The 14056-nt window shown below is 37.7% G+C and overlaps 1 protein-coding gene across 4 annotated transcripts; it reads right to left on the bottom strand.

Moving 5' to 3' along the window:
* Positions 1–205: 205 nt before the first annotated feature.
* LOC6653021 (active breakpoint cluster region-related protein) lies at positions 206–13046 on the bottom strand. Of its 4 annotated transcripts, XM_002075349.4 has the most exons (14): positions 12910–13045; positions 11028–11639; positions 5985–6631; positions 5311–5914; positions 4861–5225; positions 4667–4793; positions 3999–4019; positions 3289–3387; positions 2207–3205; positions 1742–2137; positions 1516–1676; positions 1310–1449; positions 997–1246; positions 206–932 (listed from the first exon to the last, which is right to left on the bottom strand). In XM_002075349.4, the coding sequence occupies exons 2-14, from the start codon at positions 11322–11324 to the stop codon at positions 743–745; spliced, it is 4296 nt and encodes a 1431-aa protein (XP_002075385.3). In that variant the 5' UTR covers positions 11325–11639; positions 12910–13045; the 3' UTR covers positions 206–742. The 4 variants fall into 4 exon arrangements, with proteins under 4 accessions (XP_002075385.3, XP_023037215.1, XP_023037216.1 ...); XM_023181447.2 differs by lacking the exon at positions 3999–4019; XM_023181448.2 differs by lacking the exons at positions 11028–11639; positions 12910–13045 and adding an exon at positions 9647–9781.
* Positions 13047–14056: the final 1010 nt, after the last annotated feature.

The raw sequence follows: 14056 nt of genomic DNA, 5'->3' as shown, positions 1-14056 counted from the left end.
CATTTCTTATGTTTTAAACGCAATCATCAATTATCAATCACCAAAGACGCTATCATATCCATTATCGTATTACCTTTATGTTGCAGAGCAACTTGCAGTTTCGCTTGTAGTTGTTTAATATGTATGTAAAGTACTAAGTAGTAGGTATGTATGTAAATATATATGTATGTATATGCATATATTTGTGTACATATATATATGTATATATGTACTTTGTTTTAGTGAAAATATTTGCAAAAACAAAATCGTTCGTTTACAAGCAGGGGGACATGTGCGTGAAGCTCTTTAAAGACAGATTAAGTATAGATATATACTATATATATGTGTGTGTGGGTGTGTGTATGTATATATAAATATAGGTATATAAATATATGTTATAGGTATACATATGTTTTGATGAGTCATCATTTATCATCGAGCAAGACACCAAAAAGGAAGAAGAGGAGACGCACCAGGTTCAACTATCAGTCAAGTGTTACACACTATAACTGAACTGATTGCCAAAATGAATCCCCGATATTGAGCAGTTTGTTTATATCGATTTAAAATCCTTCCTCTCTCTCTCTCTCTCTCTTCTTATACCTACATATATGTGTACCATGTCCATTCTATTCTGTTTTGCCAGGCTTTCACATTTTCGTTTTCTTTTTGTTCTTCGTCCTCGTCGTAGTTTTGTTTTTTGTCTCCTGGTATATACAATGTGATTGGCAGCGTGTCTCTGTTACTCTAAATAAAATATCGTTTATTCCTTTTTGATGCGAGCTTGAAGGAAACAATAGAGAATGCCCGCCTGTGCCATGACATCCACAGTGCTAGCTGCCAGTGGATCCTTTTGCTTTACTTGTGTCTGACCAGGTCTCAATAGTGTTGGACCAAACACCATAGCCAAATTATGCAATGACATTTTATTATCTGATTCCTTTTCGTGAACCCTAAAAATAACACACAGACAGATACAGATATAGATTGTGTCTTCTTTCCATTGGCGTGTCTTACCTTATTAAATGATCTAATATCAAATTAATGGAAGCTTTATTTGCCTGCGGCAACTCTTCGAATACTTTAAGCAGCTCATTTATCCTAATGGCTTCGTTGTTATTACTGAAGGCGCTAAATGTTTCGAAAAACCGTGGATATAACTGATCGGTAAACAAAGCCTCAGGCAGTTCTCTTAGGAAAGTCTTTAAAATGCCAGTGACAGAATGTATATCAACTTCACGTAACAGCTGCTCTGCCTCATAGGCATCTGCAAAGAATTGAATTGATTAGCAAAACGTGAGCAGGGCCGATATGAACTGACGTGGTTTACCTGACTCGAATGATTTCTTTAGTTTGGCCAGATCAGAAGCCGAGCCACTCACACGATAGCAACCCACTTCCAGCATACCACGACGTTCTACTTCACGTATGCAAGCACTGATTATGAAAGGAATGTCACGTTTTTCGCGTCTGTAAATACAATGGGGGAGGGGTACTTATTAACGAACAATACAATTTTTATTGCAAAACACTCACTTTAATACTTGACTCATTTTGGCGCCAAAGAGTGCACCTGGCTTGGTGGTGGCTCGACACAATTCGCCAGGAACAAACCGAAAACTGACGCCCAGCTCTAGAGTTTCACTCAGCTTTATGGAGCGGGTCTGTGTGGTTTCTGTCAGCCAGCTGAAGCTTAACTGGAAATGGACCAAGAAACGATTGAATATTAAATATGCAATGTTTTAACACAATTATCGCTCACCTTTAGTATTTGTTTAGCTCTCAGCAGTGGCCGCTCTTTGGCCTCATAGAGTAAAATCCTGATATTTTGACTACCTTCCAGCTCAAGCATAAAGCTCTCATTCCACACCGGATTCGCACTGCGGCAAATCATTTTCGTTGTGGCCTTACGGAAATAATGACCATACGAGTCGACTTCAATGCATATATATAGATCAGCAGGTTGCGACTGCTCCAGTCCTGTTAATGCCTGGACGCCCATATGCAAATCGCCCACAAGCAGACTCTCATCATTTGTATTTCGCATTAGATAGGAGCCCATTTCAGTCTTCATGTTCATGCCCTTTTGCATAGCCACAATGAAAGCTGTAACCTCCAGGGAATTAATGGTATTCGCCCCAGGAATATTACACTTTTGCTAAAAGAGAGAGAGAGATGACAATGAGTTGTCTATGTGTATTATATATGAAAACGCATGTAAACTAACCTTTAGTGATGTGATTGAGTCAATCCATTGGGTTCGCTCAAAGTCTGAGCTAAGGAAAAAGGTTATCGGCTTATTGTTCGATTTATTACATAGACGTAACACCAAATTGGGTGTGGCCAATACCAATTGTGACTCAAGATCGGCCAATTTGCGGCGATATTTATCACCAGTGCGTACACCACCATTGCCGCCCTCTAATATCAATTGATCCCGCACTGATCTCAAATTACGTTTCACTTGCGAAATATTCGCTGGACTAGATTCCTTCAGATCCGCCAAATTCTCAGCTTCACACACTTGAACAGTGACATCTTTCAGGGGAATGAACCATTTCAATTCGTAATCAATGCGATCTCTGCCCAAAGCCTTATATTTGGCACAAGCTATCACATCATTGAAAAGGAATAAATGCCTCAACTTGCGATGACCATCGACCAGCTCGACAATGAACGAATTGCGCACCATGCGCCTCAGATTCCTATTCGATTCTGTGGTCAATCGCTGACTAACCACATTGAATTGATTGAGAAACATTTGAATGATCTTCTGGGCCTGTCGCAGGGGCTGATGATCTGGATGATTGGCTGGTGTCTCTCTCAGCAAATCGTTAAAGACCAACGCATTGATTTGGACTCTAGCAACTGGTTTATGTAGCAGATCCTCAAGCGTTAGCGATTGTTCGGTCTGCAGATTTACCACAATGGTGGATACAATTTTCTTAAATTGTGGATTATTGGCACTACATTTCTTAACCGTCTCAATTGCTTGGCCATAATTGTGCAAGAAGGCTGAATAAAGATCGAACATATCCGCTAGACGTTTAAACGGATCCCCAATTAGGACATCGCCACCCTCATGAGATACTATAGTCTTTAGGTCGCACAGAAAGGCCGTATGCACCTCAAAAAGCTCATCGATTTTAAAGAAAATTGTATTCTCTTCCTCCTCTTTGATCACAGGCTGTGAAGTGCCCAAAGTGGCATGAATGGCCTTTTTATACTGTATGATATGAAAAGAAAAAAAAAAATATATTTAGGTGAAAATCAAAGAAATCTAAATTTAATTTTTATTTTCTTAATTACCTGCATCATCTTGTTGAGGCACTCAACATAGATGGTTTCACTGTGTATTATTGAGCTTAATATGGAACGGATTTTGGCTCCACGAGCATTCCCAGAAACCTAAGATGGAATAGAAAGAATCGTTTCAGATGAATTCATTCTGTAAAATAATTTTGTATAGGGGTTGGAAATTGGTGTCCAGAAACCTTTTAAACACAGTAATAACACATAAACCAAGCCACACAGACATACATATTAGACTAATAATATATGTTATAAAAACCAAAACCAAATTAAAGTGTACCATTAAAAGTTTAATGTTTAGTAATTGTAAAGAAAATTAATTGTTTTGGAATTTTCTTTGTGAATTACAATTTAATATACATATATAGATGGACACACATAGTTAACATGAGTATGCTATGGATACGAATGAAAATCACAAGGACAAGGATAAACAAATAACAAATTTTTAGAACTAATTACAAATAGGACAATAATTTTGCATCTTGAGGAAGAAAGGCAAGAAGGCATTCGCAAAATGAATAGAACTATATTCGATAAACATATAGTACTTATATACATTATATATACGCATGTGAATATGTACATATAAGTTGACTTCTTTTATAATTATCCAGATTGATTGATTATAAAAGTTAAAATTTAAATAGTAATCGTATACAACACACATCAAATTATTGAACTATTGCAATAGAAGAAATACTCACAAGTATCGCTGAAACTAAGTTCTGTTGGGAGATCAAAAAGAAATTAAAACAAAACAAAAACAAAAAAAAATGTGAAGAGAAAACCGAAAGAAAAAGATGGTTAGTTTTATTAAAATATTAGTAAAAGGTTAATTTGATTTAAGTCGATTTATATAAAATGTAATATGTGATACAATATAAAATAGGAGAATGGAAGCGGAATATGGAAAGATGCTAGGGGAAGAGGAGGAGGGATAGAGTTGGCATAATAAGCTGCCGGATGAGGCCAATTTTAGTATAGTGACAGCTATTGAATCTGTCGAAACATATATGTATAGTAGGGGTCTCTCTGAGTCACATTGCATTCACACAATAAGAGAGTGGAATGTTTCATCCATGTGTTTCCTAATGGAGGTGGTGGATCTTTTAGTGTTACCCAATGTTAGCATGCAATTTAAAAACAATTTCTGACGATAAGAGAAATGCACAAAGCACTTAAACAATGTTAAATCGGGAGCTCCTGACTCAGTAAGCCACATGACTATAGATTAGTCTACGTCTATATTGGACAATGATGCTTTGGACTGGAGTGGGTGGAAGTGGAGTGGGAGAGTAGGGGAAATAATGTGATATGGATCCAAATCAAAAGTCGGTTAATCAAACAGTATGCATAAAAGCACAATACGAACCTTGCGCAATGCTCCTGGCGTTGTCTGCGATGATGTCTGTTCGTCATGCGATATCGTACGCAATATGGGAGGGCCTTCATACTCGCCATCGCTGTCCAGGGAACTTGAGCGTGTCTCATTGCTTTGACTATATATGGGAGATAGGTGCTATATGTAAGTATATGCAAAAGTGATTTAGTTTCCTAAATGCTTACTGCAAAAAGTAATCAATGTTCACATAATTGGATGTACGTCCTGGAGATTCGGGATCTGTTACACTCGTTTGGCTGCTCAATTGTGCAGCCATTATCGAGGGCAGCTGTTGGTTGGTGTTAGTGGTGGTTGTACTGCTGCTTCCGGGCGTTGATAGGTCATCGCGGCTTGACGATGAGCCCGTGCGACCGGGCTTTATAAAGACATATTCGCCATCGCCATTATCGAGGGGAACACTGTCGTAGTAGGGTTCGTTGTCTATCGATTGTTGCAACTGCTGATGCTGAGCCGCCGCTGCAACCTGCTGCTGCTGCTGCTGTTTGGCACTATCTGAGCTAAGCGAAGAAACCGACTCATAGCTTTTGATCTGGAAAATGAAAAAAATGAAATATTCAGAAATTAACTTTTAATTAAGGAGTTCTCTCTCTCGTTCTCTTTCTCTATTCACTTACCACTTCCGATATACCTTGGGAGGCTAAGGATTCTTTAGATCCAACGGAACGTTGATTGTTGCTGTAGTTTGATGTGGCTGTTGCCTCAGCTACCGCCTCACTGCTGGCCTGTAAGTTATTTCGTGATTTCTTCTCTAGGCTGCTGGTGGAGCTGCTGTCTGTGGTAGCCAATTTGTTGGTCTTATTCAAACTGCCAGTAGGGGAACGTCCAGGGGTCAGGGCTCTGCCAGGGTTCGATGCCGTACGCCCTAAACTGCCGCCTGTTGTCGAAGCTGATGACTTTTCCTCCGTTTTGCTAACCATTTTTCTTCCCAATTCCTCCATTAGCTCGGGATTGGCATTGGCCAATTTACCCAATTCGGGTGTCGTCTTACGATTTGAGGCATATTTGGAGTCCAAATTCTCCGATGATTTTTGTCTCAAAATGTCCGAAGGCTTTATATTACGTTCCAGCGAATTGCCAGGACTCTCTGTTGAAGAGCTATTGCCGGGCAGTGGCATTGTGCTACCAGCGTAAGTCGGATGATCCCCCCGCTTGGGAGATGAAGAGAGCTGGCTGGGTATAGTGGGCGGTGCCACATGCCTTATAGCCTTAGGCGGTGGCCTGAAAATAAGAAGTGGAAACGGTAATTAGTTAACTGTGAGAAAAAAAGGAAATAACTTATCTCACTCACCTTGGTGGCATTTTCTTTTTGGCCTCTAAATGATTGGCATAGGAAGAGGCGGACATAGCTGGCGATGTCGTTGATCCGCCCGTCATTGAGGGTGATAATGGTGGAGCAGTTGCTTCTGCCGCTGCTTTGCTACGGCCAAAGGTTGACGATGATGACGTCGTTTGTGTGGTCGTCGTCATCTCGCCGGCCTCGTCCTTATCTTTATCCTTTGACTCCTTGACCTCAATAACCGTGACAAAGTGTGAAGTGGATTTTCGCAGTGACTGCTTCTCTTCGCTGCTGCTCGATGCTTTAGCTTCAATTAGTTTGCCTTTTTGTTCGTTATTGCTTTGTTGTATGGAGGCCAGTTCCGTGATGCATTGCTGCAGTGCTCCATTGGCTGCCCCTCCCCCACTACCGCCTGCATCCTTTTCATTTTCTTTGTCCTTTAAATAATCGTGCTCGAAGCTAAGCTCTGTCGATGGTTTAACTGTGGGCGGAGCGGATTTTAATCCACCACCACCACCTCCACTTGCGGATGCATTTTTTGTATGTGTGTTGTTATTGTATTTGTTATCTGTATTAAGGGAGAGACGATCCTTGTCCTTATTACTGGCATTTGACGATCCCGTGGAGACGGAGGCTTCACGAAGATTTAAACTAGATTTCTGCAAGGGCAAAATCAAAAATCACATTTCAATGCTTTAATCCCAAAAGAGTCGATTAAAAGGACATTCTACTAAAAGCAGAATAATGTACAACAAAAGACATTTTCCCAGTGGCTATATATAGGATTCCTTCTGATTTGCTGCCTACATGATTCGCGTCTTATGTAATTACTTTCATTGCTACTTTTTTCGCAAGGTGTTTTCCAAATTTTTTCATTAATACACAGCTGCGAGCCAAGATATAATAGTTCACAACACCTGACCACATTTTTTCCAATAACTTGGCTAGAAAATATTCTAATCTAATTACAAGTGCTAAATACCATTTCTGGAATGTGCATCACATATTGAATGGACTGCAAGGTCTTTGAAGTCTTCAAAAGAAGGGTCAGGGATCAGAAATCTCAAAAACAAAATTTTAAAATTACATACAAATATTAAAGTGATTCTACTATACCTAGAGGTTCAAATGCAGCTAAAAGGACGCATCTTTGTTTTCTAATTTCTCTTAGCTCACTAAAATGTTCGTTTTCTCTCAAATCGGAAATAAATATTTAAAAATATTCAAATGAGATATTGAAGGAAGGAAGTGACTGGCTGGCTTCGGTCTATTGTAAATTGTTTTGGAAAACTGTACTAAAATAATCAAAAACGAAGGATGTGGATCTCATGGTATGTAAACCCTTTAACCAGACAACGATCCTGTACTCAGAAGCATAGTATTAGATTCAATAAACCACTTTATTCCAGAAAACCTTATTTAAGCAACCAAAAACATTAGAAGAGAGAATTGCTATTTTTGTCCCCTGAAGTGTAGATATATGTATGTACATACATATATGTATGTATATTATGGCATTGTGTTTCAGCAAATGCAATCTTAATCTCTGATTCTCTGCAAATTAGGATTACATTCTAGATATTGTACTTGGTAAATTAGGCCGGATTATTACTATTTAATTTTTTTTTAAAGGGAAAAAGTAAAAAAAGAACTCGGCTTAAGCCAACAAATTGTCATTGCTTCTGTGTTGTTTTCTTTCTGGACAATTTTAGTTGTTGTATTTTTATAATGCTTGTCACGTAACACACTATTTCTCACATTTCTTTTTTCGGTGCCAATTTCGGATTTTTCAAACGAAATGTGTAAAAAACTTGGTTCAAGCCCAACTAAGTGCTGCGTGGTGCGTGTGGGGATCACTAACTGAGGCAGACAGTCAGACAGACAGTCGGACAGACAGTCAGACAGCACAGAAAGAAAGAAAAAGTGAAAACGAACACATAAAGCAATAAAAAATTACAACAAATTTATTTATACAATAAGTTGGACCTGAAGTCTACTTAAAGGGTACCCTGTATAAAGGAATGGGTCCACAACAAGACAAATATATCGTGGTGAGAAATCGCCCTTAGCTCTGATTTAGATCACTATTAGTTGACTTATCATCTAATCATTAGGTATAAGGACATTATTCCTACATTCATATTAGTGTTGGATTGCTCATGAAATAACTAAACTTCAAACTGTTCTTTTTAGTTAGTATTTATGCTGAGCAACTGAACAAATGATGTGTTCAAGCGAAGTGATTAAGCGAACAAAATGAGTAAGATGACTCACTTCGAAAAAAGTGAACATGTTTAGCAAAAGGAGCAATGTTTTCCTCACACTAATACATATCAATAGTTTATTCTAAACACTCAAATCTGTACATATCTCTTATTAAACTCAGCTTGATTCTTATTAAGATACTAATAATAATAATAATAATATATTAGAGATGTGCGGTGATAATACAGAATAGAAATAACAAATATGAACGTTATTCTCAGTATTCTCAGTATATGTAGTATGGGTCCTTGACAAATGGTTTCTTAACAACACTTAAACTAACGGGAATTATTTATAACTTTCTGGGGCCAATAACAATTAAATTAAAAACAAATGTTTTCATATCGTCTATTACTTTCGTCATGAAGCACAGGGTATTAAGAAAATATAAAAGAAAACATAAAGGCATGAAAACAGCTCAGAGCTACCTAAAATAATAATAAAATACAAAAAAAAACTGAAAATTGCCAACTTTAAATTGTTATTTATTTCATATATGTACATATATTTATCAATGCAATGTCTGGCAGATGAGTGAGTGGTGGGTGGGTGGTTGGTTGGGTGGCTTTGCCTGCCAAAGAGAAATGGTGGTGGGGTGAATGTGCCCAAGCGAAGCGATGAAGAAAGCGTGCAAATAAGTGAAGTGATGGCGAAGGTCGATTAATGCAAAGTTCTACAATTGCGGGCCACAAAATTTATTAGGTTCAAATGAATCATACAAACAAATGGAGGGCGGTTGGGGTGAGTCTTTCCCTCTCTCTCTCTCTCTCTATCTCTTGCAGTTTCCGTGCTGTTTGTCAAAAACAGCTGTTTTCTCACAAGGTCAAAAATGCTGCCCAAGGAAAAGCCTTGAAAAAAGATTCTTCAGATATAACGGAACCAAAGTTGCAAAAAAAAGAGAGAGAAAAAGGGGGGAAGAGAGAGAGAAATTCGGGCATCGATATGTATGTGTGTAAGTGAGAGTGGTGGAGCTGAGCGAAATAAGCTTTGCGGCAAGAAGCTTATCAGTTTGCTTAAAGATTGCTTCTATGGGCCGACAAAAAACCAAACGAAAAAAGTTAACGCCTTTTAACTATTTTTTTTGTTACTCTCTTTATATATGTATGTATGTACGTACATATGTACATATATTATGCGGTTTTTAACTGTTGAAGTGTTTTTGTTGTTGTCGTTTTTTGCCACAGGTATTGCTTAATTTCGTAAGTACTAGAGATTGCACGTGTGTGCGTGTGCGTGTGTGTGTGCATGCGAATGTGTGACTACTTTGTTAAACATGTATGCATGTATGTATGAGTTTATTGATAAGTTTATTGATTTCAACTTGTGATAATACAACAATAACAACAAAAAAACCGTAAAAAATTAAACAGGAAAAAATAGCTTGTCGTCGTCCGGCATTGATTACGTACCCCTCTAGTCCATAATTTAAATTTCTCTTTAAACGAAGCCATACTATCCTTTTAACCTGGCTAATCCACAAATGTTGTCGCTTTTTGCCCTCTGAGCGAAAAAGAGAGCGAGCTTGAGAGCTCCGCCCTAAGTGTTTTAGGATGCAACTCTTCGCGACGGTTGTTACGAGAAATACAATTAATTAAACAATAATTTAATAAATCACACACACCCACACACTTACAACAATTCAACTGTTGTGAAGTTTCGTTCTTGGTTTTAAAGTTGGTTGCACTTTGATTTAGCATTCAATTTGTTTCTTCTTTTTCGTTGTTCACATGCGTAAAAAACAAAAGTTAAAAAAAAAACAAAAAACACGTTAGAATGAAGCGCGATTTGGCCTGTTAACGGGCTCTTATTCACCGAAACTAACTCAATAGAGAGGAACCCATAGCCAGACGACAAAATGACTATGACGGAGCACAGAAGGTCCGCCGTATACATACATATAAAACGTACGTAGACAGTGGAACAGCACATATGTATTAACATGTCTATGTACGATGGAGAAGTGCGTGTATGTGTGTGTGTGTGAAGATAACGAGCAAAAACAAAAATATAGATATCAAAAAATAAAATAAAACCAAACCCCAGGGACTATAATGGATCTATATGCTCTACAGATAGAAGCGTACAGCAGCAACTCAACTAAAGTGCTCGGGTTATGCAAAAAAAACGCCTTTACTGTTGAAATCATAATCAATATCTTTTACATACAAATGTACATATAGCAACTTTATTGATATGAAATATTTTAGATTTGATTATGTGGTTAACACATCGATTAAGAAACTCGCAATTTCATAAACATATCCACATACATATGTAAGGAATTACAAATCACAAAGCATTCCTTATTTCGTAGATATTAGGGATCAGAGATTCAGAAGAAGGGACAATATTATATATATATGTATGTATCTAGTGTAATCATACATTACTACATATATCTTTTTTACCCCAAATCTATATAAAGATATTTCAGTTAGATTTTAAACAAATTGTTTTGTTAAAGGGGCTTTTGATTGTCCCATTGGCCAGTGCATAGTGTAACTTCTTTTAAAATGTTAAGTGCTGCTAACTGCGCTGCCACTGCCCACGCTGCTGCTGCTGCTCTTGGGGCTTTCGACCCTCTCCGCTTCTAACCTCACCACCAAAAGCCAACTGATAAGTAAGCCAATGACATTTAGCAAAAGAAACTCGACACAACAAAGAGGCAAACCAATTCTGAGCGCCTGGTGAAATCAGTTTGTTAGTGATTAACTAAAGATCAGGAATATAATTCATCTACATATATATGTATGAATGTATGACTATGTGAGAATAATCAAATGTACTTACAATTTCCTTGTCCACTGAACCATTGCTGGATGGTGCAGATGAAGCAGAGGCGGTGGCTGCTGCCTCAAAAAGTGTCGAAGGATCCCCGCCAGATTCTCGATACTTCTCAACATCCGACAGCAGTCGCTCCAAATATTCAACATATAGAGTCTCCTGTTCCAATTCTTTGCTCAATTCCGTAATTTTTAATTTATGACGCTCCAAACTGGCACGCACATCCTGTTCCCAGGCATCGGAGAGTGAACTTTGAGGGAATCTTTGCATCCACAAACGTTGAAAATCATCAAAAACGCTCATGATGCACACACACACTTAGTTCGACAGCGTCAGCGGCGGTGGCGGGTCCCCCTGCCCCTCTGCTACGAATGCTATTACTACTACTACAACTATATCTTGTTGTTTTCGTTGTTGTTGTTGTTGTTGAGGCTGCTGCTGCTGCTGCTAGGGTTGAGGTTGCTTAGAGGTGGCTGATGCCTCAGTTAATAATGAAGATGATGACAATGCGGCTGCCTGCCACTGCTGGTGATGATGATGCTGCTGCTGCTGATGATGATGATGACGACGAGGGCGAGGTTGGCTTTTATGTAACAAATGCCAGTTGTGTCTTGTTGCCTGTAAGTAAGTGTGTGTATGTAGGTATTGCGCGTGTGTGTGTGTGTGTGTGTATGTGTGAGTATGCGTGCGTCACACACACACACCTACAGTCTGTATCCTTGCGTGGGGGCAGTAACAACAACAACTACAGCTTAAGACAAATGAGGAAAAAGAGGAGATTCAACTGCCAGGGTTGGAATGCAACATTTTTGGAATGAACTAGATGATTTCGTTTCTCTCAAGATTCTTTAAGATTAAAGACAAGACAAGATAAAGATAGATGTACCTATCTGGATTCTTTATATAATTAATAGATAAACTTCCATAAAAAAAAGAAAAAACAGTTCATATTATATATGTACATATATTAATTGAAGTGGGATCTCGTGGGATTAATATTTTTGATAAGATATCCTTATGAAAAAGGATCAAATTGAATAGATTGTTCATAATTTGAGAGAAATATAATTCTTTAAACTTTAACTACTTTATTAATAATTCGTTGTTTTTTGCTTTTATTTTTTTTCTACATAAAACTCGGCTTAGAACTGCTTGTGCAGCCCTGTAAGTGATCTGGCATTTGCTGTTACGGCCCTTTCGAATTTTGTGTGCTGCCAAGGCTAAAAAGCCGTTGATGCGCTGCCGCTGTTGTTGTTGTTGCTATTATTGTTGCTGATGGAGGCGCAGACGCAATGATTTTTCTTTTAAGCTTTTTATTCATCCACATTAACAACAACAAAAACACAACTCAAAAAAAAAAAAACCGAAAGCAGAGCCACCCACACAATTAAATTCAGTTTAGTTTTTGTTTTTCTGACTTTGTCTTAGCCTTTGCTTCGTCTTCTTCTTCATCTTTGGTGTGTTACTTCAAATGTGTGAAAGAGAGAAAGATGTAGAGAGACACACAATCTCAGTGGGCGTTGCAGCTGGGCGCAGCTTAAAAAAAAACCGCTAGCATTGTTGTTGTTGTTATTGCAGCATAATCACCCAGCCATACACTCTTCTGTCAATTGCGTATGTATATGTATATATGTTTGCATTAATGCGTAACTCGCATTTGCTTATTTACTTTTCTTTTTCACTTAACACTTTGATTGGTTTTATTTTCAATTCCAATTAGAAAAAAAATTATATTCACTTATATTCACAAATACGTATATGTGCATACAAAAGCGCTGTTGAGTGTGTATTCGTGTTTGTTTGCCCCCTTTGTGTGTGCTCAAGTGTATGAGTGTGAGTGTGTTTGTGTGTAAAACTCGGCTTTGGAAGCCAAAAATCATAAACTCACATTGCAGTTTATCACAATTCTTTATTTCCTGCAATTGATGCTTTTTTAATTAATTGTTGTATTTGTGCGGCACATTATTCAATTTTTTTTTCTTAGCACTTTCACATCGAATCTTTTCATATATCTATATACATATATATACAAAACAAAAACAACGCAATGGATGCCAGCACGAACCATGTTCGAGTTGTACTCACCAGGTTCGAGTTGCACACTTTATCGAGTGAAGCCGCTATCGGTTGAGTTCCAATCTAGCGGCACGGTATCCATGTTATCGAATGGAGGGCGCGGAAAATTTAAAATTTCAAAAACTCTTTGTCTATGAAAAACAGCAAACATTTATTTAGTTCTGTAGTGTTTCGGCTTAGTTACCGTTTCTGCAAGTCGTTTTTCAGCTTTTATTGGTAAATGCTACCAGGAACAGAAAGAAAGACATTTGTTCTCACTTGGAAACCGATAAGTAACTCGAAATACTTGCATTGTTTAGATTAGTCATATACTTATTTAGTTTTCTGGTTGGTCAGCCTCCTCGTCTCGTCTACCGCGCTAAAACTTATTGATTAGCAATACATAATTTTGGTTTTTTTTTTTATCATTTTTTAGATAATATATAATTAAGACGCTTTCGCATTCGAATTCACAAATATAGATTTATTCTCTTTGGTCTTTGCCGTCAAAGAATTCGTCAGTCTACTGAAAGTAGAAAAAGCTTTTTATTTCGCCATGACGTAGCCTAGAAACCGAATGGCCAAACTCCAAGCAAATGATATCTTTCTTATCTTGGCTATTTTCCTTCATTTTATCGATACACAGATAATCCCAATTTAGTTGGATATATAAAGAAGGTCGAACTGATCACCAGGAGCATATAAAGTAAATGCGCGGCGGTTTCCGCAGGCGATATAATTATTATTCATTTTATTTTGGCATTTTAATTTAAGGTTAAAGATTTTAAAATGGCGTAAGTAACGGTATTTATAATTGGAATGCAAGTGACAACCGAAAATAACTAAAAACAAGTGTGAAACAAGTGTAAAGAAAAGTTGTGCAATTTAAATGGGTTTTAATTTGTTTTTGCTAACAAGCTAGTCAGTTAAAAAAAAAAATCGATTTGAAAAATCTTGTGATCTCTTAACTACAGCATGCC

The sequence above is a fragment of the Drosophila willistoni genome (genome assembly GCF_018902025.1).
Source record: "Drosophila willistoni isolate 14030-0811.24 chromosome XL unlocalized genomic scaffold, UCI_dwil_1.1 Seg142, whole genome shotgun sequence".
NCBI lineage: Eukaryota > Metazoa > Arthropoda > Insecta > Diptera > Drosophilidae > Drosophila > Drosophila willistoni.
The sequence above is the reverse complement of the archived record's forward strand: the minus strand, read 5'-3'. Positions and strand labels throughout refer to the sequence as shown.

Coding starts and splice junctions, on each gene's coding strand:
- LOC6653021 (XM_002075349.4), bottom strand. CDS start 11,324: ATGAGCGTTTTTGATGATTTTCAACGTTTGTGGATGCAAAGATTCCCT. Junction 6,632..11,027: donor GTTCAGTGGACAAGGAAATT/GTAAGTACATTT, acceptor TTGCCCTTGCAG/AAATCTAGTTTAAATCTTCG. Junction 1,247..1,309: donor AAAGAAATCATTCGAGTCAG/GTAAACCACGTC, acceptor AATTCTTTGCAG/ATGCCTATGAGGCAGAGCAG.